The sequence below is a fragment of the Phodopus roborovskii genome, unplaced genomic scaffold, assembly GCF_943737965.1.
Source record: "Phodopus roborovskii unplaced genomic scaffold, PHOROB, whole genome shotgun sequence".
Classification (NCBI taxonomy): domain Eukaryota; kingdom Metazoa; phylum Chordata; class Mammalia; order Rodentia; family Cricetidae; genus Phodopus; species Phodopus roborovskii.
The window spans coordinates 38865078-38892203 of record NW_026126418.1 but is presented as its reverse complement, the minus strand read 5'-3'; the positions used below and the strand labels follow the sequence as shown (position 1 = coordinate 38892203).

Below are 27126 nucleotides of genomic sequence, written 5' to 3'. Positions count from 1 at the left end.
TTTTCCTCTTTCACTGTTGAGAGTTTTAGTGTTATATTCAACAATTTTTAGCATAATTTTGTGTGTGTGTTCAACAGTGTGATTGGTATGGAAATCACATAGGTACATAACATAGCATTGTGCTCCTTAAGTGGGTAGTCCATTAAAAAAGAAGGTGGGAAAAGTGAAATGGTATGCAAAAGGAGGGAAAGGAAGGAAAAAAGAGGGAGCAAATGAACAGGAAGGAGGAAGAAAAGTTATTGTAGACACAACACATTGAGAAAGTCAGGCGTAAGCTTAAGGCTTTAAAGGATAATAAAGAGCTTGCTGGGCAATGCATCTCAAGAAGAGAAAATATCAGATGTAAAGCTATGGAGAAACCAGTGTGTGTCTGAGTTCAGAAAATATCAGGAAGATTCATGCAGTTGTCCTCTAGCAAGTCCAGCTGATGATGTCTGTGGATGGGGGAATGAATAGGTAACAGGGTAGTGGATAAAAACGAGCTATGGGACATGATGAGGCTGAGATATTTGTGAGGGTGATTCCTGAAAGGCCCCATTAGCCATGCTAAATGATGTGTAGTCATTGGATGTCCTGAGGTAATGATGATATTTCTGCATCAGAAAGATAGCTGTACAGTGGATGTAAGGGCAGAAGCTGCGGAGTGGGGAGTATGGCTTAACTGGCCACAGAGTATTAATAATAAATTTCACAGAGTGAAAATAATATAAACACAATCTAAGTATGTCATGACTAAGTATCTGGTTGACTGTGTGGCATACAGGTCTTGGAAGAGGGACAGTGAGGTGTGGGAGATACTCATCTTTTTCTTTTGCTGGTTGAAGTTGTCTATGATGACACCGATGAACAAATTTAAAGTGAAGAATGATCCAAAGATGATGAAGATGACAAAGTATAAATACATATATAGATTTTCTTCATATACAGGCTGAAGTTTGACCTAACAGTGAAAATATTGAATACTATTAGTAACATGGACACTTGGACTAAATAATGTAGTGAGTGCTGTTATGTCATATGAACTTGTCTTATCATATCTTCAGGTATTATTTTACAAAAATAATTATTTTCTCAAGCTAGCACAACATTTGAAAATTTAACTTTTGAAATTCAACAAATTTTTCCATTGTAGCCTAACTGCCAAATATTCCTCAGCACAAATAACACTGATATAAATACAGCTAACAGTTTGGGTCTGTTATTTTCTTTTTATCATGTCATCATCATCATCATTATTATTATTATTCTGACATGTTTTGTAATATCTTCAGTTTGTGTTTGAAAAAGTTTTAATAGCAGAAAGTCAACTGAGAGGAAAATATAAGATAAACCAATTCTTTATATTTCTACTTTTGAGATTGAGTTCCCTTGAAGTCCACTCACTTGCCAATGCTATGATATTCTTGGACGCTGTTTACCCGACTGGCAGGTCATGTTCTCTAGAGAAACAGGAAAACAAGTGCCTCCTGCACTGAACTATCTTTCTACTCAGAGTAGTTCTATTTGCAGGGCTAATCTCATCCTCCGTGTAATTTGACAACTTTTCAAGTAGACATATTACCTATTATATATCATACCTACAGTAACCAAACTACTATCCACACATAAACACCCTGTCATAAATCAATCATGTCTGCTTGCATTGGTAGATACTTGGATTTTATGCCATACAGAATTCTGGGTCAGTTCAATTCTCACCAATGATTTACATGAACAATCTAATAGCTGCAAAGAGTGTCTGAGAGCTACTTACATCCCGTGAATCAACAGCTGCATACATAATATCCATCCATCCCTTGAATGTGGCCTGCACACAATACATATTAAAATTATGGATTTTTCACCTAAATGCATTGCATTTAGCAGATATAAATACAACAGCATTGCTATAAGTATCTCTTCATACATCACTGTGACATTCTCTACTTTACTCAATGAGTTCAATGGTGCATTATTTAGTATTTCCCTACTAATCAAAATTTGTGTTCAGAGTTTAGAATTTCTTTTCTTTTTTCTGCTGGGAACCATTCTATATTTTTGTTTTTCTATAGCAAAACCTAACTGGAGACTTGATTAATAAAAATTAATCTCATCTTAATTCCTTCCAACAAGAAGATAAAAATCAGTGTTTGAAACCAAAACTCTAATTCAAACATAACTCCTTTTCACTAATAACTGGCAATTGTCATGGGGTTAAAAAAAATAAGCACTATATATTTTGCAAGGTATCTCTTGAGATTTACATTTCAGCATGTATAAAAGCATCATATTATTTTAGACAATGCTATGGAAAGTGTCTGGCTAAAAAAAATCATACATTTAATTCATAAATATAATATGTAACTGATATTTCAATGTATACATTTTTTTTACATAAAATTAAAACTGACATAACGGTCAGTGGAATAATAAGAAACATATAGGAAGAAATAAATCCCGTGAAATCATTAAAAAAAAAAACTGCACCCCTGGGGGAAAATAAAATAATTGTAATTTCTTCCTCATAGTCAAGTAACTAATTTGACGTGTCAACTACCTTCTTATTTTAAAATATGATTTTTTCAGAGAGCACCACAGAAGGGGTCTTAGGTGGCACACTTGAAAACGTTTTCAGGTTCGTACGGCAGCCAGCCACTTACCACTTGCAGCAATGCTAGGTAGCCTGCCCCAACATTGTCAAAGTTGACTTTCACATTTTTCCACCGGGCTTGCTTGCCAAGAGCCTGACAGTCACTGAAATTGTTGACTTCACTCATGTCAAACATGTTGCCTGTTGTCATGTTAACACAGTGGTAGAACTTTCCAGCAAACAGATTCACACCCATGATACTAAAGATCAACCAGAAGATGAGACACACCAGTAGTACGTTCATGATAGAGGGGATTGCTCCAACAAGAGCGTTCACAACCACCTGTGGGAGAACAGGAGAACCATGACTTGCTAAAGTGGAAGCCATTGCAGATGTATGTTCAGTCTGCACCAAGACACATTTGGAAGGGGCTAAGTAGATTTCAAGCTCTAGAATGTTTTTTCTAGTGTTTTCTACTGCATAATGATGAGGGGAGGCAAACACCAATACACCTCAAGGGCTGAGCAGGAAAGCAGAGCAAAATACAACAAAATTGAAAAGAAATGAACAAACCCTGACATAGCAAGATAGAATCAGAAAATGCACGCTGAGGAAAAAGTGCTAAGGGAGAAATATGAATTAAATGTCAACAGTAGTAATCATTTGCAGTAACATACTAATTTTTGTGAACATGAGTGAATTAATGATTATCTAAATTAATAAGTACACAACCCCTTCATAAACAAAGCATGTGAAAGGCATAAAATCTATGTCCTCCAGTCAGGTACATTTGTATGATCATTAAGGCAAGGATTAAGGGTTTAAAAGTCTTTCATTTTATATTAGGAAATTTCTGTCTCTTAAACATAGAATGAATTACAGGCAGAGGTAAGATTTATCTTTAGATGTAAGGCTATAAAACATATCCTATTAGTGTTACTTGTCAATCTCCTGCACATTCTCTTTGAGTCTATGTTAATCTTTTTCACTAAGATGACATGTGTGAAGAAAAAGTCCAATCACCTTTTGTTTCTCTGAATCCAGGAAATATTAAGCTGCATTTCAAGAACTCACATAGAGCAAAAGTAGCTTTTCTACCTTCACTTATTCTACTCCATAGTGGACTACTCTGTGAAGTATTCCTACTCGATGAAACTATTGTTTATTGAAACATAGAGTAAATGTTATTTTAAAAATTGACAGGAAAAAATTGTAAACCAACATCAAAGTGATGGCCAGGCCCAATTGCTGAAGACAACACCTACACAACTCACTAAACCGGGAGAAGTAAAGCTGGTGCCTGCATAGAGCTTTCACACCCATTTGTGCTAGCACTTTTGATACAGGAAGGTGCTTTGCAGGCTACCAAAGGAGAATTGTAAACACCAACTCAGCTGCAAACTTTTTGATCTACAATGGTATCTTGCCTGCAAGTTATGCTAGTGCAATGGTGGCACAAATTTTGTGGGAGTAATCAAGCAATATCTGATTTGACTTAAGGTCCATTCCACCAGATGGAACCCATATCCAACACTACTTAGGTGACCAAGAACCTGAGACTAGAAAACCAAGAGACCTCGGGTAAAAACCAAGCAATACTGTCCTAAATAAACAGTGCCTTGCTCAGCCATTATCAGAGATGCCTCTCCCTTCAGAAGATGGGAACAGAGAACCACTGCCAGACATTACCCAGAAAATAAGAGGCCTTGGAACACACACTTAACCCAGAATGGGATGTCACTATCTAAGCCCTTCTCCCAGGGTTTAGGGAACCCTGCAGAAGAGGAAACAGAAACACAGGAAGAGCTAGAAGGGATGGAAGACAACAAGCAAACAAAACCCAGTCTAAACAAATAGGATCAATATGTACATATGAACTCACAGAGAATGAGGCAGCATGCGCAGGGCCTGCGCGGGTCAGACCAGATGGGCTCTTAGAACTGAAAGGAGATGTGGACACATGCCCCCATCCCTAACCCAAAAGCAATCTCCAATTGCTAACCACTTGCAAATGAAAATCTAGTTTTCACCAAAAGACTCTCACTGGGAAACAAACTACTCTCAAGGGTAAGTGGCATTCCTAGCAGTAGATGGCCAACAGAAAATTTATTCAACAGCATCTTTGGAGGTTCCTTGTCTTATAATATTGTGTCAGGACATTTTTTGTTTTTGTTATATATATATATATATATATGCGTGTGTGTGTCCATATATATATATATATATATATATATATATATATATATATACATATGTCCTTCTTATATATATTATAGTTTCCTGTTTAGTGTGTTTATGAGTTCTTGAGCATACCAACTAGCGGATCTCTGCAATTATATCTGTTTCTTGAACTCTTTCCTTATGTTTGTTTTATCTTATTCTGATGTTTTATGTTTTTTTTTTTTCTGTCTTATTTTGTCATTGTTCCTTGGAAGCCTGTTTGTTTTCTAATGAGAGACAGAAAGGGGTGTATCCAGGTGGGAGGGGAGGGGAGGAGGAACAGGACAGAGGAGAAGGAGGGGGAACTGTGATCAGGTCATATTATAATGAGGATAAAAATCTATCTTCAACAACGAATAAAATACAATAAACCATCAACATGAAGCCACAAAGAATGATAAACCCTGAGATGATGTCAGCAGTAAAAGAAGATCGTTATTTAGAACAGATTTCTATGAATTTCTTAACATAAGCAATGAATCAGAATTTGCGACAGGCAGGCCAAGCCTATCTCTGCTCCCAGTGCTGCGAGAGCAGCTGGAGGGTGGTTTCATTTTCCACGATGAGTAAATTCTGCAGTCAAGGCTGAAGGGGTTTATTGCCCCAAACAAACCACCTCCTAACATAAAAACCCCATGGCCTTGAAGAAATTCAATATCTGTGTGCATTTGCAAAGCACATTAAACAAAGCTGGCCTTTGTGCAAAGCAGCTCTGAAGGCGTGGCAGCCGTGCATTTTCTGTGGTGAGACAAGATATACTTGCAAAGGAAGAGAGCAGAGGAGGACAAGGCTGATGCTGTGGAAAATCTGAACCTCTCCCAGAGCATGTGCTTAAAAGATATGTGAGGCAAAGCCGGCTTATTAGAAATATGAAGCTAATTACCCTAACAACTCAATTTGGATGTGAGGGATATACCAGTTTTGCTGGGTGCAATGGTTTACACTAATTCAAGAAATAAAGCATTGCCTTAACAAATATTACTGATACTTTTTGGGGACTCAAACATATTTACTGAAGGTCCTGGTAGGATGAATGTTGTCAATAGTTATTCTAATGTGCTTCAGCAATGAAAATAATAGCAGTACATGGAGATGTGTGTGTGTGTGTGTGTGTGTGTGTGTGTGTGTGTATGTATGTGTGTTGGGACACAGGAGAGGGGGGGGACAGGTATGAACTGTGAACTCAAGCCCCAGATGCTGGTATTTGCTCTGTCTCAATTCCTGAGTGCAGTTAAATAAACTGCAATTTCCAGAAGAAAGGCTTGCCCTTCTCAACCGCTTTAGCCCTGAATTATCTAATTCTGTGGAGAGTACTATGTCTGTGAGTCACTGGCTGCTTGAAACTCTGAGTTGTAGAGAGCATCATTAAGTCTTCTTACCCTCATGCCTTCAAAGCGGGATAAGGCACGGAGAGGCCTCAGCGCTCTCAGGGTCCGTAGGGATTTGATGGCACCAAGTTCTGAGTAACCGAGGGCAGTGGCCACCAGGCTAACCAAAGAAACCTGTAGATGGAAAATAAACTGTTAGTCTACCACCAAATTAACTGTTAGATAAAGGCACAGCATGTACTGTCCATTCTTGAGTGACTGCCAATTAAAATGTGACTATAACCTTCCCGACTTCATCTTCCTCACCATCTGATGCTGTCTCATCCCTAGCTGTACTTTCAGTAACAGCAAAATGTGCTACTTGCTTATACTTGTTAACACTTAGAGGGATGTCATGCCACAGGCTTCTTTGCAAAGTATGTGTATTTTTATCACTGATAATTCAGCGCTTAGTTCAAAAGTCCAATCCCTTTGATTAACACTACCAAATAAAACTTCTCTCCTGAATTGTAAGATATATTGTGAAGCCTAGAGATATTTGCCAGGTAGGGCTGGTAAGCTGACTAGGATTAATCTCTCTGTCTATATCATATAAGCAATGTATTAAGTGGGCATAAAACTCTGTTATTATCATATATAATATGGTCTGGCTAGATATACAACAGTGGAGCCATTGTCACTTCATTGGATAATTTAGCATATCATTTATAAAATTCAAAACAACAATGCATTGAACTAGTAAGGAGAAAATTTATCTGAAAATATTTTTTTTTCAGAATTGGAGTTTTGGTAATACAATACTTATTCACAATGATCACACATTTTTCTGATGCTCATAATTAAGTTGAATTTTAGTTGAATATATGCAACATGAAATAATAATAAATAAGGGTAGGGGAAGTAATTTGGCTTGATATTCTTTCCATATACTTTGAGGCCTTCATTCACAAGTCTCCAGAAGTAGGCACTGCTATTGTCACCTATGGTGAGGATGCAGAGCATCACTCTGAACACATACATCATGATGAAAAGTAAAATAAGGAATAAGGAAGGAAGGAAGAGAGAAAGAGAAAAAAATGGGCTGGGGAGAAGGCTCAGCAGTTAAGAGTATAGGATGTTCTTCTAGGGGACCTACGTTCAATTCCCAGAACCTGTACTGCAGCTCACAACCATCTGTAACTTCAGATTCAGGGGATCCAATGCCCTCTTCTAGCCTCCTAAGGGTACCAGGCATGCATGTGGTATACATATAGGGAGAACACACCTATACATAGAAAATCTAAATATTGGGAAAAAAACTTAAGAGACAAAAAAAACCCCCAAAAACAAACAAACAAACAAAAAAAAACAGAATACACATCTAGTAAGAGATGGAGTTGGAGGAGGCTACAAGTCAACCAATTTGACATCAAAGCATATTTCAACTTTTACATCCACTTTTTTAAAAAAGAAGCTCCTCATTGGAATCATAAAACACACACAATGACCTCAATGCCACTTTCTTATTCCTTGTATGGGTAAAACTTCTTCTTCTCCTCCTCCTCCTTCTTCTTCTCCTTCTTCTCCTTCCTCTTCTTCAATAACATTGTTTTGTTACATTAATTCAATGGGTTAAGGTCATATGAGCTTAATTTTATGTGTAAAAAGCTATTGGGAGACTAAGTGAATTTTCCCTGTGATACTCTGAGGCAAGATGGAGTCAATGTTCTTCTCAAACACACATGGCATCAAGGGTGACATACGGACTTTAAAAGCAAATGCAGCCACTGTCCCTTCCTTGATTGATTTAGCATTAACTCACACATAAAGTCTAAGAGAATAATAAATTACTTGAATGTTAAATTTGATCAGTGACAAGATTATTTATGAAGCTCTTTATTTGTGTCTTGGGCTTGCTGCTATAGAATATCAGGGAGATTGGAAAGGCTATTATTGAATCCATTGGCTTCTATGTTCTTCATTCCTTTATCTCAGGAGACATTAACAACTTTAAACATTTTTTTTTTTCTGGAGCTAACACCTGAAGACTTCTTATCCTCCCAGCCAAGCCCTTTATTTAAGACCAGGGCTTTAAATGGAAGTGGCTGCACTTACCTCATGACCCTAAAAGACATCAGCTCATACTTTAAAAGGAAAGGAACAGTCTTTCTTCTCATGTGTAGAAACAATGGGTACCGGGAGGATAGGAAGTCTTGGCTTTAGAAGCTAGATACATCATTGCCATTTGCTCACTCTGAACTAGAATGGCAATGTTGCCTGAGAAGCTCTTAGTAAATCTGAACTTCTACTGAAGCTTAGGAGTTAGAGGTCAAAAATTTCAGACCTGTACCCAGTCACAATGAAAGCACTGGAACTTATTCATTTCCGTGTGTGTGCATGTGTGTGTGTGTGTGTGTGTGTGTGTGTGTGTGTGTGTAGAGCAGGTCCAAGTGCCTTCCTGTATTATTTATTGAGACAGTTGCTCACACTGAATCTGGAGCTTACTTAGCAGTATTCTGCCCAGTGAGTTCCAGGATGCAACCACACTTGACTTTTTGCATGGGTGCTCTTCCTACTGTGGTTAGTGGCTCACAGTCCTGTTGTGGGATAAACTTTTTGTACACCTTAAGAGATGTGTCTCTGCCTAAGGTTTAATGAAAAGCTGAATGGCTAATAGACATGAGAGGGAAGGAGGGACTTCCAGACAGAGAGAAGAAATGGGAGGAAGAATCTCCATGTGTGAATGTCCCCAGCAGACTGGGAGTAAGTGGGAGCTGCCATACTGAGGAAAGGAAAAGAGCCATATGGCAGGATATAGATTGAAAATATGAGTTAATTAAGATATAAGAGCAACTTGGAAACAAGCCTAATCTAAAGGTCAAGCTTTTTAAATTAATAAGAAGTATCCATGTTATTACTTGTGATCTGGGTGTTCAAAAGAAAGTCAAACAACCCTGCCCAAACTGTTTCTTTAGTTCCCTATTACTTCAGTATGAAAGTTTCAGGGCAGAAATCGCAAGAAGCATTCCATGCTAACGTATACAAAGAGGATGATAACCAGCTCAAACAAACTGAATTCTTAATATGAATTTACAGGAACGTGAGCACAGGCCACACCACACAGTAAACATCCATGGTAGAGGCTTCCCATGGTTGTTTGGCTGTGATCACACAGTTTTACACTTGTGTGTCAGTTGTGCATGGCGACAAAATCCTCTGGAAGAAGGGAATGATAGTTCTGAAGGGCACCAGAGGTCTGTGACCCATTAATGAACAATGCAGAAAGAGTTAGTTTCCCTTCAAAATGGGTAAGCATAAATCCTTAATTTCAATATAAATAGTTGGTAGATTAAACTTGCGTGCATCATTTCCATATATTCTGATGACACACCTCAATCCAAAACATGCCATAATTAAAGGAAATACATATAAGACCTTTTAGAATGTTGAACAATGTATTTATGCCCTTTAATGGTAAAATTGAGAAACATTCCTGGTGAAACTAGAATGACAGAATCTTCTCATCACTGATACTGTTTTTTAAGGCTTTGTGGAAAATGAAATGATAATAAAAAAAAGTGGGAGAAGTCATTGTATAGTGACTAGATGTGAGTAGCACAAGAAAATCAAGAAGAAACCACTATGAACAATAATATAATCACATTAGGTGATTGATTTATTTTTTTCTACTAACTTACTAAAACTTTTATATAGGGAACTTGGATCTTGGTCGGGGAGACACTTGTCTAGAATGTTTTAACAGGGGATCTCAGTTCCTGGTACACCCTTGACTGAACACTGCCCCTCTTCTTTTTGGAGAAGGTCATTCTCTTCCACCCACTGCACAGCTTTGGGAGGAAGGGGACAATTAAATAGCCAGCCATATTAGTCACATCAACCCCAGTGATCAATGTGGTGTCAGGTATCAAAGCCAGACTGTCCTGACACCCTACAGGTGTGAGACTTTGAACTACTTAATTTTGATTGGATACTTAAAAAAATTAATGACTAATAAGGATGACTTAAAATGCTTTGAGACGGGGTATGATGGTTAAATTGTCAACTTGATACAATCTAAAAATCACATGGGAAGAGAGATTCCATGTGGAATTGTTTGGATTGGGTTGTCTTTTGGGCATGCTCTGAGAGATTTTTCTTTCTAGCTGGGTTAGCTGAGATCAGAAGACACCCCTTGAATGTGGGCTGCACTAATTCCCAAGCTGGTCCTGGGACTCAATGGAAAGGTGCTTGGGTGGTGTTATGTCACAAAGCAGATCTTCCCAAAATAGCAGCTCTGCTGACAGCGTCCTAATATGATGGTCCAGCCCCAAACCAGGCTGATTCTTAGTGAGGAAACAGAAGAACTATTATCAGGTAAACAGAAACCTGAACTCAGCATTCCTTAGAAACCCTGCCATGGGAGATGTGGGGGAGAAGGTGGGGAAATAAGTCAGTAAGCAGCAATCTTCCAGAGCATCTGCATCAGCTTCTGCCTCCTGCCTTAAGTTCTTATGGTGGCTCCCTCGTTAGCCAAATAGTAACACATGTAGATAGGTTAAATTTTAACCTATCTCTTCAGTAAGTACTTACCTACTCTCCCTATCTGGATGAAATTCACAAAAGAAAGAACAATGAACACACTAAGTTAATACATGGTGGATCACTTCAAAGGAAAAGCAGCAGAGACACCCATGTGTCTACAGGAGGAAGAAAGCATTTCGATGAACACTCACAAGGCTCTGGACCTAGAACCACTAGATGCCTTGAGGTACACATTGCAAGTCTGTATACACGAAGACTGAATACTATTGCTGGCTTTCATCTACCCTGTCCAGCAGTGTAAGAGAGAGACATGAAGCAAGTATTCCCTTCAGTGCCAAGAGTGAAATGTATACTTGCTCAAGAGATCAGAATGTAGATCCATAATCCACTCTGCTTGAGTTGCCCTGTCACACAACCAAACTTCTTCATTGCCTCCTGCAATTGTGTGATGACATATAAAAATGGGAATAAAGGTGTGTACCACCACTTCCTAGCTTCTGGCCGCTGGGATTAAAGGTGTGAGCTCTGTTACTCTTTTAACCTGATTCAACCTTGCGTAGCCCTGGGTAGCCTTGAACTCAGAGAGATCCATCTGCCTTTGTCTCCAGAGTCCTTTGACTAAAAGTGTGTGCCACCACTGCCTGATCTCTATAGCTTGAGGCTGATTTTGCTTTCTGAATCCTCAGACAAGCTTTAATAAATCATAAGTAATATATCACCACAGAATTGAGGTTTTCCAGTGAAGAATGTGAAAGTGTTGGAGTGGCATGTGGTTTATCAAGATATTTTCCAGCTTGCTGGGTACATAGGATGAGAACAGGTTAGATAGGTTTAGGAGCAGGGACTTCAGAACTAATAGTTCTAGTTCTTGAGCTTGTCCAGAAACAGGAAATGACTTTCATTCTGTCCTAGTCACAGGTGGTGAACTAGGGAGATCTAATTTCTCATCTTTCTAGATTAAATGAACATCCTGTTTGCAAGCTACCTGTGAAGATGTGACTAAAACTCCTTCTCAGACAAACAATAATTCTTTCTGGTGAACACTCTGCAAGTGGATTTCTGAATTTTTGTGGTAGAAATATATATATATACAATTACATATATTTATAATTTACTATATATACCAAATTATACATTTTATAATATACAATATACACAAAACTATGTTTTACAATTTATTGCATATGTGATATATAACATAATTTTATATTATAATACTATTGTATATTTATAATTTATTATACATACTAAATCATGCTTTGTACTTTTTGTTATAGCCTAAGCTCCTTTTTTATGTTGAAAAGATAATTGTTATTCTTGTTTTGTCTCTTTCCCTACTATACCAGAATTTAGTTGAAAGTAAAAGTTCCAGGACAGCCAGGGCTACACAGAGAGACCCTTTCTCAAAAATACCAAAAATAAAAAAGAGAGAAGGAAAGAAAGAAAGAAAAAGCTTTTTTTCCCCCTCATGGAACTTTTTTTAAATGTTACTTTGAATTAAAAGGAAAAACATCCCAATTTTCATGTTTGGGTAAAAAAAAATAGCAAATGTAGGAAGATGTGTATCCTGTTTGTAAACCCTGAGGCCAGGTATACATCCCAAGGTGATTAGAGTGAAGAGGAGACTGTTACAGTATACTTAGAGGCCATTGAGGATGGATACAGAACTCTGTAGAGTCCCATTGAGGGAAAGCTATTTGCTCCTAGCCAAGAGAATGCACTATTCCTCTGGTCTTGGGTGGAGACTTAACATCATAGAAAATAACATTGTGATCTACTCCAAAGACTAGCACATTACATACTGTTGTTTTCCCCTGTCAGAGTTAATCCAGATGGGCCTGTCAATCACCTGGCCAGGAGATCTCCTCTCATGGAGGCTGATTCACTTAAAGCCATGCCAAAGAGGTGAGAAGAATAATTGTTTCTGTAATGAGATAATGCACTTATCTCCCCAGAAGCCTTGGCTTCAGCCACTTGAAGAGCTTCCACAAGGCTGATGTGTGGCTTTTCTGTCACGTGGCCTCTCTGCTTTTCTGAGTTTCAACTGAAAAAAACCAAGTGTAACTTCGTTCTTTTCCTTTTCCCCTTTTCATATACTGGTCAAGGGCTGGGAACACTCTCCCTGGCATTCAAGGCCTTCGTACTCTTCTTGTAAAGCTTTTTCCCAGGCCTTCTTACAAATGCCACAGTGTTTTTCTTCTTCTTCATCTCCTCCTGCTGGAAAGATCCAGGATTTACAGTTGCCTGCCCTGTTGTAGTTCTCTGAGAGAGTAATACATTTCTCCTTGAGGAACCTAAGAGATTCATACAAGGTCCCCCACAGAAAGGGAAAGAGACAAGATCTCCTGGGCATATTGGGGGCTGGGGAAGGGGCAGTGAGTGTAGAAGGAGTTAGGAGAAAGAGAAGGGGAGGAGAGGAGAACATGTGGGACCAGAGAGATTGAGCCAGGGAAAGAATAGAGGAGAGCAAGAAAAGAGATACCATAATAAAGGGAGCCATCATAGGTTTGAAGAGAAAACTGACTCTAGAGACCTACAAGGATGACCCCAACTATCAATCTGAGCAAAAGTGGAGAAGCTACCTTAAATGCCCTTCCCTGATAATGAGATTGATAACTAATTTATATGCCATCATATCATAGTTTCCCCTTCTAGTACCAGCATTGGACCAAGTCAGATCCCCTGAACATGGGCTTCAATTAGAAGGCCTGGGCAGTTTAAGGGACCTCTAACAGTGGAACCAGGATGTATCTCTGGTGCATGAAAGGACTTTGGGAGCACATTCCCCATGGAGGATACTCCCTTAACCTAGAGACAGGAGGGAGGGCCTGGGCCCTACTCCAAATGACTTGACAGATTTTGATGATCCCTCCTGGAAGGCCTCACCCTCCCTGTGGAGAGGGTGAGGAATGGGATGGGAGAAGGAGTGAGGGGAATGAGAGGATGGGGAGGAGAGGGAACTAGAGTCAATATGTAAAATAAAAAAATTATTAATAAAAAATGAAAAAAATTAATTTCTCCTTGAGCTTTATTTTCAGTTTTTATTTTTTATTATTAATGAGATAAAGAAATGATCTCCAAATTGTCCTGTGACAATAGGAAGAATCTTGTCTTTTAAAGATTTATTATTATGTGCATTGGTATTTTCCCTGAGTGTATGTCTGCGTGAGGGTACTTTATCTCCTGGAACTGGAGTTACAGACAGTTTGAGCTGCCATGGGGGTGCTGGGATCAAACTTGGGTCCTTTGGAAGAGTAGCCAGTGCTCTTAAACACTGAGCCATTTCCCCAGTCCTGAAGAATCTCTCTCTCTCTCTCTCTCTCTCTCTCTCTCTCTCTCTCTCTCTCTCTCTGTCTTTGGTATGCCAGCTGCATACCAAAGACTGGTAATTGACTGGTAATCTCAGAGCTGAATTAGAGCAAAACCATACTAAACCACCTGGAACCATCTAGAAGCCTAGAAGATCACTAACTGTCCTTTGCTTCATTATAATAAGATGTCTGTATCTTTACACTTGCAAAACTATCTGTTCTGTTCATTCATGTGATGTCATCAGAAAACATGTAAGGGCAAGAAAAATAAGATGTTGTATGGTGCTTTTTCCTCTGGGTACAGTGGAGTACTATTGGACTTTGCCCCTGGTAACCATGGCAATAGTTGAAGGGCCTGTGGTAATGACACTCCCTCCACAGTAAAAGGAGAAAGGGAGGTCTCACCTGAGAAAGAACTTTCACCTGAGACTCCAGCTTTCCTTTCTCTGTTCCCTCCCTCTCACAGCTCTAAGGGATTTGAGGGGATCTAAAAAGCACAAGGTTACTTGAAAGCAGGCTCTACCATGCAGTCTCCATGAGGTGGTGGGACTTTGCTGCTGTGTGTGTGCTGCTGTTTAAAACCCCTCACCTGTGCTCTGTAAGAAAACCCAATGAACTCACTAGTATCAAGTTGAACTTTAATGAAATCATCATAATCTAGTCTGCTGTTAGTGTCCCCATAGGTGATCTGATGTTTGTCTGTGCCCCCTCAGAAAAAATTAAGGCAACAAAGGGTTAACCCAGTAACCCAATGCATTCCTAGAATTCCAAATCTTCTTGCCTTACCTGATAATTCTTTCCCTTTAAAGTTTGCCAGAAGGAGCTATCCAAATCTCTGCCACTCATACCCAATGAAGAACCCCATTCATGCTAGATAAATTCTGTAAGCTACAGCCACATCCTTGCACCTTTGTCTTCAGATAACCACAATCCCCTCTTAAATGTGCACTTTGTCCTGTAGTAAATGTTCTCTCCATTCTTTATTCTGTTTCATCTTTGGTTGTTTGCTTATTTCATTACTAGTGACACAAACTGGGAAACAGTGGGTAGAAGCCTCAATTTGCTTTCTGAACATGAGAATAAGTCCCCCCCATACACCACATACACACACTGTTCACCACCAGTAAAAATGGGGATTTACATCACAGGACACTTAGTCTGAGGCTTTTATAGCAAATTTGTGGGTCTTTGTATATTTGATTGGAGAAGTCACAGGGCTCTCCTGATATGAAAATGCATGCTGATCATTGCAGTTTTGTCTGTCTGTAATAGTGAGAAGATGACCGAAAGGCTCATCTCTGGGTGAAGGGTAAGTCTAATACAAATCACTGGGGAGTGCTATGTGATACTTACAAGTCTTGCTTTCCACAAAATAATCCCATAAACATTGAAAACACTATTTTTGTTTCTTTAAAAAAAATGAGTAATTTGAATCATGTGATCTCTTCTTATTTGTTTCTTTGATCCTTCAAGGTGACTACAACAAAATCACACTGCATGTTACTTATGCTAAAAAAACAAATCACAGTGTCTCTTTGTTAATGGGCACATCCTCTTTAATCAAGTGCAACCCTGGATTTGAAGTGTTGATTTGGCTGTGAGAATGATTACGTTTGCTTGTGATGTCTATAATTACAAGTGATGAGGATAAGTTTGTTGATGAATGATGTTATGCTTGCATAAACATTGCCTCGTGGCAATACATAGATTGATAGAAATGGGTTAATAATTAAGACAGAGCTAGCCATTAAGAATCCCTAGTCATTGGCCAACAGTTTCATAATTAATATAGCATCTGTGTGTTTATTTGGGGTTCAAGGGCCATCAGACCTGCAAAGAATCTTTCTAACAGAAGGGTTTAACTAATCAGTTCCAATCTGGTAACTTTTTACTCAATAAAAGACCAATAATTTTGGCATAATTGTCTTGTTCCTTTAAATATTACTCAATAGACGATGCCATAATATCTATGTTACTTATTTTAAATATGGTATAAGCCCTTGGCCTTGAGAAGGTTTTACACTATACTTCTATTTTTTAAGTAAAGGAAATCCATGTGGTACAGCATTAGTAAATGATTGTTATATGTGACAAGGAACTGTAGAAGGCAAAAGAAGTGAGAATCAAGAAATTTGGACACAGTGTTAGCTTTGTGATGAGTAGTGATTTCAGGGAAATTACTTAAACTTCAGTTTCCTAATGTGTAGTTACAATAAAGGCCAGCTTTAAAGATACATTCCAGCTACACAATGAAGAACATTAAACTTCTTTCTGTGCAGTGATTTCCAGGACAACCTAAGTTAAAGACTATTATTCATGAAAGACTAGGCATAGAGACTGGTGTATTAAAAGAAAAATAATGGAAGATTTCCTTTTGCCTGTAGAACGAGTGAGCGTATGTGAGAAGAAAGACAACAGTAGCTGGACAGACCCGGTCTTGCTAAAATTGCTATACTGAGCGGATGACCACATACAGTAATCACTGACTCATACTGCAAGTGTTAAGCTAAACATTGAGTGCTAGGACATATCTAGAGAATACGGTTTGGACACTGTATGGCATTAAACAGTGAGACATCACAGGCTACAGGACACCAGCTCACTGTTCTTTCTATACTGTGCCTCCATTATTTGGACCCAAAAGATAAAATAGCCTCCAGGCCAGACTTCATGTTGTGGTGTTCCTCTCACCACTCACCCCAGATCAGTCAGAGAAGACCTTTGTCTTACTCTTTGCATGGTACGTATCTCACTGGTTACTGGGCTGCCCAACTACTGATTCAAAAACATAGGGACATTTTATTGTTTCTACAGATATGTGGCTGAAGGAATATAGTACAGGAGTCAATTTATTGTTACTCAATAAGAAGTACTTTAGTTGGGACTTAAAGTGAAAATCTCACAGTTTCCTGCCCCCATACCAGTCTATCATGACCATGTCCCCTGGAGATTTTTAAATCATCTATTAATAAGCTAATTGCTCAGATCCAATCCATCAGCTAACAGACTTACTTACATGATAAAACCACAACTGTCTGCCTGTGGTACAGAGCAGACGCCACGTGTGTATTTTTTTCTTACCATTTCTGTATTTGGGACACTTCCTCTACTCTTGCATGTGAGCTACTCCTCATTGTGGATATTATTGTAGATTTTTTAAAATCTCTACATTTACATCAGAATGAGTGAAACAAGGTCTCAATCACAGAAATATAAGAACTATGGTACCTCATTCTTTAATTCTTAGAAATCATCTCTGGTACTCACATCAACAATCAAGAAGTCCAGCCAGCACCAGGCATTGGTGAAATAGGTTTGAAACCCATAGGCCACCCATTTGAGAAGCATCTCCAGGATGAAGATGTAGGTGAAGACCTTGTCAGCATATTCCAGCATGGTCTTGATGGTCTTTCGCTGCTCGATATATATGTCTTCAAAGGCCTGTGAATCAAGCCAGCTTTATTTACCTTAATAGCCTGCTTACTTAAAATACTTAAAAAATATTTTTAGTTTAATATCAAGAACCAACCAACATCTAGGATCACACAATTTTTTTTTTAATCAGACAGAAGTTAAAGGCCAAAGCTAGCTGAGGAATATTGGCAGAGGAATATCAACATCTTTAGTGATTGCATATGTGCTTTTTATCTCTACTTTTCAGCCAAAAGTATCTATATCAGTCACAGCAAAAAGACATGTGTCAGCTCATGGAAGGTGAACTAGAGCTATTCATTTCATAAGGGATAGGATTGGATAGCATTCCAACAATATTTTCTGTGATTCCATTGCTCATTTTCAGAGAATAAGTTTATTGAACTTAAAGAAAGCAAGACACACAGATAATCCATTAGTAGTCATTAAGACAGACTGTGTGACATTTGACTGGGATGCTGGCACAGCCAGGGGAATGTCTTTACAAATGGTGTATCCCCGAGAAAAATACCTGGTGAGAAAACGCCAGAGATGAAGTTAGTTCTGATTGCTTCCTGGCTGTTGGAGAATATTCCTTTACACTGTGTAAAGATGTGTCACTGTGATTTGTTTATAAAAAGCTAAATGGTCAATAGCTGGCCATGATTATAGCAGGGACTTTTGGACAGAGAGAGCTCTGGGGAGAAGGAAGGAGGTCTCCAGGCAGATGGGGAGGAAGCAGGATAGAGAGTGCAGAGTGAAGGTAACTGGGCCACATAAAAAAGTGTAGCTTAAAAGATATGGGCTAATTTGAGTCATAAGGACTAACAGGATAAGCCTAAGCCACTGGCCAGGCTTTTATAATTAAATAAAAGTTTCCATGTCATCTTTTGTGAACTGGTGTCCAAAGAAAATGCCTGCTGTACATGGTTCTGACTTGCTTTGAACAAAAGTTTGTGGAGACTTCCCACTCATGCATGGCACAGAAACACCTATTCTTTGGAATCCAAGATTGAGTGGGCACTTTCAGCATTTCCAGAGAGTCAGTTACTTCCCTCGAACCTGGTCCTCGCTAGTCCACATTCACTTACCAAAGCACCACTGCTGAGAAGAATCATGAAGACAATGAATGTCTCAAACCAATTGTGTTCCACAATGCTGTAGCAAGTCTTCCTCAGATTCCACCAGATCTTCCCTTTGCCTTCTTCTGTACTTACTTGGCAGAAGGGAAATTTTTTAATACACCCTAAAAAAACCATTAATACAACAAATTAAGAAAATTATACTTCGATCATTAATATGAAAAAATAACATGTTTTTACATCTTCCTCACCCCAATTCCAGTTCATCATTTTATAGGTAACTGGCTGCTTTATTGACTATTGTTGTTTCAACACTCTTCAATTTAAGGAGACATACTTAAACATACAGACTTAGAATTTATGGAATTTCTGTACATTCGCTTGAGTTAAAATGTTATTATTATTTTTTTTTAATGCAAGTTAGAAATCTTTGTACCTTGAGGCCACTAGGGAAAACAGAGTCATTTTTTCATCTTAGTAGTTTGGAAGAAAAGCTAGATATGCAAGTTTTTATTCATAATTCCATGTGACCCTGGGTTTTTACTCCCTTCTTTTCAAGGGCAGAAAATCCCAGGTGTCAGTCACTGTTAGTTTTCTCAAGCTAATTTATATTCGGCATTAGTGCTTTCCTTAGTCACACCTATGACTCACTTTGCAGTTCTTCTCTGCTTCCTAGGACTTCATATGATTTCTAGTTTCTGTCTAATTTATTGCTCTCTCTTAGCTACTACTTGCCATATTGACTACAATCACAATGAGTCAATAAACCTTTATTGATTTCTGTGCAAGATGAGTTGATCACTATTAGAATGGCATGGTAGCATGCCAACATTCTACAAGAGCACCATCTCCACTCCTCTGTCCAGAGCATAAGTTAACCAAATATGAAACTGGGAGAAATGGGTTATAATCATTGCAGCATCTATAAACAAAGTTACCCCACTCCCTGCACATTTTGAAGGGATCGCTGTGTGAATGTTATGACATTGCAGAATGCCACACATCTTAGATGTTATTATATTCTGGAGGATATAGACACCAACAGCAAAACAGAACAATGAAAACAACATATGCACATAGCACACTTTTTCATTCATCCAGACATGATCACTATTGTAGTCTAGTCTGGAAATTGAAGATCTGAGGCAATTTAAGACAGAGTTGTTGGAGGAAACAGGGAAAACAAAAGTAAATATGGCCTTACCATTTCTTTACATGTTTCTTTTAAATAACAGCTATCCAGATTCTGTAAAGATGGGGCATTTCAACATGTTAGAATCTCTTTACCTTCAGTAAAGCAAGCTTCTGGTTTAAGGTCTTCCTCAGGTTCAATTTCAGCTTGTTCACCTTCTCGGGGTGGAGCAACATCAACTGTGCTTCCTTCAGAAGAACTGGTTGCATTTAATTTCTGGAAACAAAGCCATGTCAAAGATGTGAATCTCCTCCTTTTTAATCAAGCAATTGGGAGACACTCTGTCACATGTGGGAAATGGCACTGACTATATGTGACACCATTGATGATGATGCACTAGTGACATTGACATGAGAAACCTCAACTCTTCAGACAGAAAGGACAGTGGTTAGTGTAGATGATGTGGAAAGACAGATAGACTTGCTTTAGAATCTTCACTTGTGCATTGATGCAGTGTTCAAACAACTGTGAGTACTCCAGCCACATCAAGAAGTCAGTCTCACAAGGTTGATTATGCTCACATCTACTAATGAGTATTTTAACTAAAGGCATCAAACCAGATCACAACTCCCACCTCTTTAGATGGAAAGTTTCAGAGGGCAAAGAACACTGTCAGTTGCTTCCAAGTACTGTCCATGTTTCTGTAATTTTAGCAAGGCAGGGCTACAGGTTAACATCAATCACACTCATTATGGCTCAGATTTGAGCTATATTTTCTCTAGCTTACATAATTTTCTCCCTACTTTACTAGCAGAAAATGATGGATCTCCCCCTCTCATTCTTTTTTGAACTGCATAAATGAATTCAACACTTGCCAAAGAATTCTAAATGAAATGGAAATTTCTCCACAAATGACATTGTCTGGAATCTTTATTAGGAGCTCATTCTGAATGCAATGTATGATCAGGCTGTAAATTTTCCCTTTAAATAAATCATTGTGACATGACACATGGCAAGAATAGCCACCTTAATATTGTCAGAATAAATATCTAATGCATTTTCTGAGATCATGTGGGAAGACATCACGAATGTGCAATGTTTTATGAAAACTGAGGCAAAGGCATGACATATAGCAAGGCTCAGGGGATGTAAAGCTTTTAGGGTGGAAGGGAAGCTCACAGACATGCTAATGGTTTCAAAGCTCCATTAATTTCAGTGGCTAAGTGTTTGGGTCACACTGCGCTGGCCTTTGGAAACAGTTAATGTGCTATTCTAAAAAGGCCTAAATGACTCCCTTAACACAAGTTCTTTTGGGAGAAATTTGGCTCATCATTCCTGGCTTATCTGAAATTCCAATGCCAATATGATTTTAGTGTTTTGTGATGTGAGCTAAAGTTTAAGAGTGATGCTAGTACTGTGCTTTCTGTGTTGTTATTGTGAAGGCTACATTAGCCATACCCAACTAAGTATATAAAGAAAATAGCTTTCAGTCAAAATGTAATTCAATATATAGACCCTCCAAGCATAGAGAAGCAGGGAGATACCTAGTCACTGTGGGCTGATGACTCTTAGGATTGTTACAGAATATTAAATTTTGCCATCACATTCCTTTACTTTTGGAAATGTGGGAAAGCTGAGACAGAACGTTTCTGCTTATTTCAACTAGGATATTTTTATTCTTAAAAAAGGAAAAGCCTAAGAAAGCTGCCACTTGGAATAGTTGTAGCAGCTTCTGTTGTAATGAAGGGAATACTGAATAATTGGTATCAGCAACTCAGCTTCACAAGTGGCTGATAGAGTGAATGCTATGGTTTTTGATGAGTGAGTGCAATTACACCACTGCACAAACAGGTAAACAGTACTGATAAGAAACCAAAGTATCGTTGGTTTCAGAGATTGATCACGAAAAGGTTCATTTTAATCATTTTCCTCTTGGCTAACCAGGCTCAATAATATTCTTTGATCACGGTCATGGTCCACCTCCTCCGTGAATTCTTCCTTACATGAGTGTCTCAGTCAAATTCACACTACATTTAGCCTATTACACTTATTGCCTTTGGCCAAATATGCCCATTTATACATGTGCATGAGTATTGAGAGAGAGAAAAAACACTCTCATACATATACTTACACATATAGACCAAGCACACATACTTCTTGTATATCAAATGATCAAATATAGGAAATAAATCAACCAAACATGGGAATATATACTAAATCTTTATGTTGCTTTCCTGAAGAGTGAGTAAATGAATGCATTTTATGTTACTCTTATAGAGAGAATTATGATGTTTAGATAAATTTGTATGTGCTTTCTGATAAATTATGTGAATAAATTGATTTTTATGAAGTCTATATTAGAAAATTCTTTTTATTGAATATAAATGCTTCAATATTAAAAACATATTTTCAAAGTGTTTTTCTATAATATCAGCAGACTTTCAATGAAGAAGTTTAAGGGGAGAATATTATAAGTATTATGTACAAAATACATGTATATATGCTTTCTCATGTAAAATTTTTAGAAAATATACTTACCCTTTACTTCTATTTTACCAATGGCACCATGTTTAATTTTCAATTAAATTATCTCACCTATGCTACTTTGGCATCTTGTATTTAAATACAAATATTTAAAATAGTGCCTCTTAGCACAGATAATATTAACTACTAACATGGATGTCTCATTTGACTAGTGTGAACCTCCTGATATAATTTTGCTCTTGTGTTCCCTTAAGATGATAAATATATGGTTATACCAACAAGCTTGGATATCATAACATCTATGTCCAGTTAGCCCTAGAGATAATACTTTTGGATCTTAGAGTAGGGAGAAAAGTGTTCCATTAGTCCACTCTATCTCCTAGTGCTCTGAGTTTTATCATGACTTTACAATGGTGAGGAAAAGCCCTTGTCCTCTTTCCATTCTTGTCTAAAGAGCAAAACTTAAGTGGGTGGAAAACTCCTTTATTTAAGATGTTTTCTGGTTGTTAAACTTCTTAAGCTTCAGTCTGGGAAGCTTCCCACAGAATGTTCAGAGGGCTTCTTACAAGTCCTTAGGACCTTCACAAACCAAAGTAGAATGATGGTGTACTAGTGTCTATCTTAGGGTTTTTAATAGACTTCTTCTCTGTGAGGGTTGGCACAGATCAGCTTTCACATGTCAGCTGTGCTGAGGTGTCATTGGTGAGCAAGACTACAACACTGTTTGAACCTCTTAGGTCAGATTTTGGTCATAAGAAAGTGTGAATACTTTATTCCATGAAACTATGAACATCTTGTGTAAACTACTTGGAAACTTCAAAGGTAGCGATTTTACTTACATAGTAATTGAAACCATGAATTGAGTTCTGACTAAGTGACATCAATTGCCCAATATACTATCTGGTATTCTTGAGTCGCTGGACACATGAAGAAATTCACACCTGCACTTTAAAATCACTAATTTACATTCTAGAAAATTAAGTGCTTTGTATTCTATAAACTCAACCGATACTGATTCCACACATCATTACAGTACAAATAATCTACATACAAAACACTATAGAATTCATACTCTAGAAAAGGGTTAAATTCTTATCGCTATTCCAAAATGACTACCAGATTAACTGAAAAGTATATGATTCATTTAAAAGCAGTGACTGATGATAAGTACAAAGGAAAACTTACTTTCTTTTATATTGCCAGAGTTGTGATACTACAGTGATATCAAAAAAGCAAAGAAACCAGAAATGAAATTTACCATATTAAAAAATTACATGAATACTCTAAATAGCCAAAGTTAATACTTTTCTGAGGTAGTTAAAACAAATAAGCATATCTGGAAATATAGGCATAACAACAGAAAACTTCCAAATAAAACCATATAGTACAAGTTCAGTCTTGTTTTCTTGTACTATTTTCTCTTTAACCCATCCAATATTACATTGCCCTTCAAGTTAGAGTCTTCCATCCCTTGTAGAGACTGCTGAGTCTACAGAGGGATGATGGCTTATGCTCTATGAATGCACACTGGGAAGCAGGTTTTAAGATGCAACATTCTCCAGGCCGAACTCAGCCACAGAAAACATGCCTGGCTATAGCAGAAGCCTGGCGCAATGCTGTGGAAGCTGCTCACTGATCCAAGAACCATGCTCTCGAACATGGTACTGATAATGACACTTTGAAGGTTAACTACAGCTACCACACTCTGAGAGGAATGAGTTATCTCAACAGAGAATGACAGAATTAGCAACCAAAGCAGGCATTGAGAACCTCCCCCTCTTCCGATCATGTGATTTTTCTAGAGCAATTCCTTCTTATGAAGAACAGTGCTCTCAAGATTTTATCCAATTAAATAATAGAATGGAACTTTCAGAGATAAATGAGAATGTTAGCAACTGGCCTACTTCCACTGAAATGCGCTCACATTTCTTTTAATTTTCAATCAGCGCTCAAATGTTTGACTCTTAGAAACTGCTGTATGGTTCAAGAGACAAAATAAAAGATTCAGCCATTACAGATTGCCTCAAAAAATTGAGCCATTACTCTCAAAAATCTTGGTTTTTATCATACAGGTAGACAAAGAAAGTCTTTTGAGAGCCTTGGTCTAATAATTTGGATATGAAAATCCATATCCTGATTTAAAACACTTTACATGAACAATAAGCAAACATATACTGGGGCCGATTGTTGCAAGAAGACATGACTAACACCAGTAACTCTCTTCAACCACTTACTGAGTGGTTAAAAAATACAAACTGCCATCATCTCGTTTCTCCTTGACATATGTTAAACAAACAATACCCCGAGTGCTCCTTTTATGTAAAAATAGCTATCATAAAAGCATGGTATGTAAAATGGAAAATAATTGTATGGTAGGTGAAGACTGAGTCAAAGGGCATTGAGAAAGCATCAGAGAAAGGCCACTTATCTCTATAAGGGAGACAAATATTTCCATCAGAACCAGACTTAATTGGGGTTTCCTCTGCAGAAAAATACCAAGACAGTTCCTAAAGGTCCAGATGGGTTAATGTGGCCATTCACACACCAATCTCTGCCGCATGAGAGGTTGTTTGAAGGACACAGGCAAGAGATTGAAAGCTAGAGTCCTTTTCCCATTGCCTATCAACGTCTGAAAACAACATAGTGCTTTTTTCTCCAATTGGTCCAATGCTCAGGACCTCAGATAAACACCTATTCTTTAGACTCTCCACAAAATCTTCGGAAACAAGAGTCCTTACAATAAACACGAGACCCACAACTTCTCAACTTTGTTTCATTCTATTCTGCTAAGCACCAGCAAATTTCTAGCTTGCATGAAAAATTTTATTTTTGATATGGTTGTATTCACCAGCTGAATATTAATACAGAAGAATGTGTGTATAAATTAAACTTCACAAATCTAAATTTGAAATAGATTATTGGCCTCTGGGTAGTTTTCCTCCCAGAGCCTGCCCTTGGCTAAGACCAGAAGTACTGGTACCAACAGGAGAAGTAGAGTCAGGAGAGTAAAGATTTAGCTAGCCCAGAGAGCCAAAGGAGATCATAAGTCAGGTCATCTCAGGAGATGATACTGCTCCTCATAAAACTACCACCAACCATCAGAAGCTGTAAAAGCTCCAAGTACCATTTTATATTTCTTTTTTGCACTCTGTCTAGGGTAGACCAGGGAAATACCAGTCAAAGAGAATGAGTGCATTAGAGCAATGCCTTACTGATCAAGATGCCGCGTGTGTTTCCTACTCACAGCATGAGCTCTTCTTTTGGCCCACTTCGTGGTGATGACTGTGTGTTTTCAGATGCTTGACTGAGAAAAAAAATCCTCTAACTATTCAAAGTCCAAGATATATGGTGCTCAAGTTCATGTTCAGATTAACACCTGTCTTCACCAATATCTCACTGCTGTCCTATGTTTTCACAGAGCCTTTGAAAGCATGAACACAAACTTTCACCTGGAGCACGGGAGCACGGGTTCAGTTGAAAGGGCTATCCATTGAACAGAATCTAATGATTTGAAAATGGCAGTACTATCACACACACATACACACACACACACACACACACACACACACACACACACACACACACACGCACACACAAAGCCCCTTGATGCTTATTTTGGTGGCACGGTTTGCATATAAGGGCTGAATCATCAATAACAAAAAAAAAAAAAAAAAGTTGTGGCCTTATTTTAATGAAATAAAAAAAATTAAAAATATGCATGCTCTCTTAAGTCCTTGACTATATCTAACTGTAAGCATTTCTAATATCTTTAAAATTGATATCGTGATAAATCTTATCGGGCATGCAATTATTGCTTTTTAAAATCTAAAAGACTAATGTGGAAAGCCCATTGGCAGAATTAACTATGACATTGGGACTGCCCATCTCGCTTGACCATGCCGTGATGTGTCACAAGCTTCAGCAGAGAGCAGCTGGGCCAGCCTCACACTTCCTTGCCACAGCGGGGAAGGAATATAGCTGCGGAGCATGCAGGCCAGTCAAAATCCGTTTAGGAAGTGACTGTGTGAGCACAACTTGCTTTGGTAACCTGGGTAAAAGTGGTGCCTCCAGCCTCTGGCTGCTTAAAAAAACACCAGAGCGGCCTTCTTGACAGCTCCAGCTTGGTCTCACGCCTGTGAGAAGTAAGAACGATCAGAAGTGAAGGTCACAATAGGATATTGCTAGACTGAATTTGGAATTCAGCTAAGAATATGATCATTATGTGCATTTATTATAAATCTTTCCTTTGGGAAGATAAGTCAGTAATCTTTTAAGCACTAAATTAAATAATAATTATGAGAACATTAAAACCATTAAAAAAAAAACCAAGACTGTACATTAGAGATTGCCACACTATTCGCAGAATTAAGAGTTTCTTAAGATAAAAAAAAAAAAAATCAGTATTTTAACATCCATGCCTTTATTTTTTCTTCATGCAGAGCTTTGGATTTGTTTCTATACCACTCTGTTTATCTAAGTAGTACGTACATACACATACAATGAACACATTTAGGAATACACATTCAATAATATATAAAACATTAGAGTTTACACCTATATTTTTGAACACTTTCAGGGATTATTTATCTCTGGTTGCAGTTACCAGTCATATTTCATTACAGAAATGAGTGGAAATACTTTATTAGGAAGGGTTTTCAAACCATTTAGGCTGGCTAGTTTGCTACCTAATGTAAAAGAAGAAAATGAATGCAGTTCTGAAATAATTTTATTTTTTAAAGATAAATGTAATAAAACTCTGTTGTGTTCAGCCTAATGATTGCTTAGTCTGTGAGAGAAGCCAAAGGATATTACATGCTCTCCAAAATGCACTTAATTGTTTTCCTTCTGGTGTGGTCAAGAAACTAGGAAAATTTAATCAAAATGTCGTGTGTGTGTGTGTGTGTGTGTGTGTGTGTGTGTGTGTGTATGCTTGTGTGTGTGAGTGTGTTCATATTGGTGCATGTGTGAGGTAGACCAACGTTATACTTAGGCAGAATTAATCTAAATCTGTCCTGCAATGTTAGATATACCATTTAAAAATTTTTTTTAAAGTTCTATCTTATTTGC

General features: G+C 38.0%; 1 protein-coding gene across 1 annotated transcript in view; it reads right to left on the bottom strand.

Moving 5' to 3' along the window:
• Positions 1–27126, bottom strand: part of LOC127222464 (sodium channel protein type 3 subunit alpha) — a 105901-nt gene that overhangs the window by 6361 nt on the left and 72414 nt on the right. The window contains exons 19-25 of the mRNA XM_051184560.1: positions 19731–19851; positions 18453–18607; positions 17218–17391; positions 6170–6292; positions 2640–2912; positions 1754–1807; positions 803–940 (exon numbers count right to left, since the gene is read on the bottom strand). Coding sequence (XP_051040517.1) covers positions 803–940; positions 1754–1807; positions 2640–2912; positions 6170–6292; positions 17218–17391; positions 18453–18607; positions 19731–19851 — 1038 coding nt within the window. The remainder of the gene's footprint in view (positions 1–802; positions 941–1753; positions 1808–2639; positions 2913–6169; positions 6293–17217; positions 17392–18452; positions 18608–19730; positions 19852–27126) is intronic.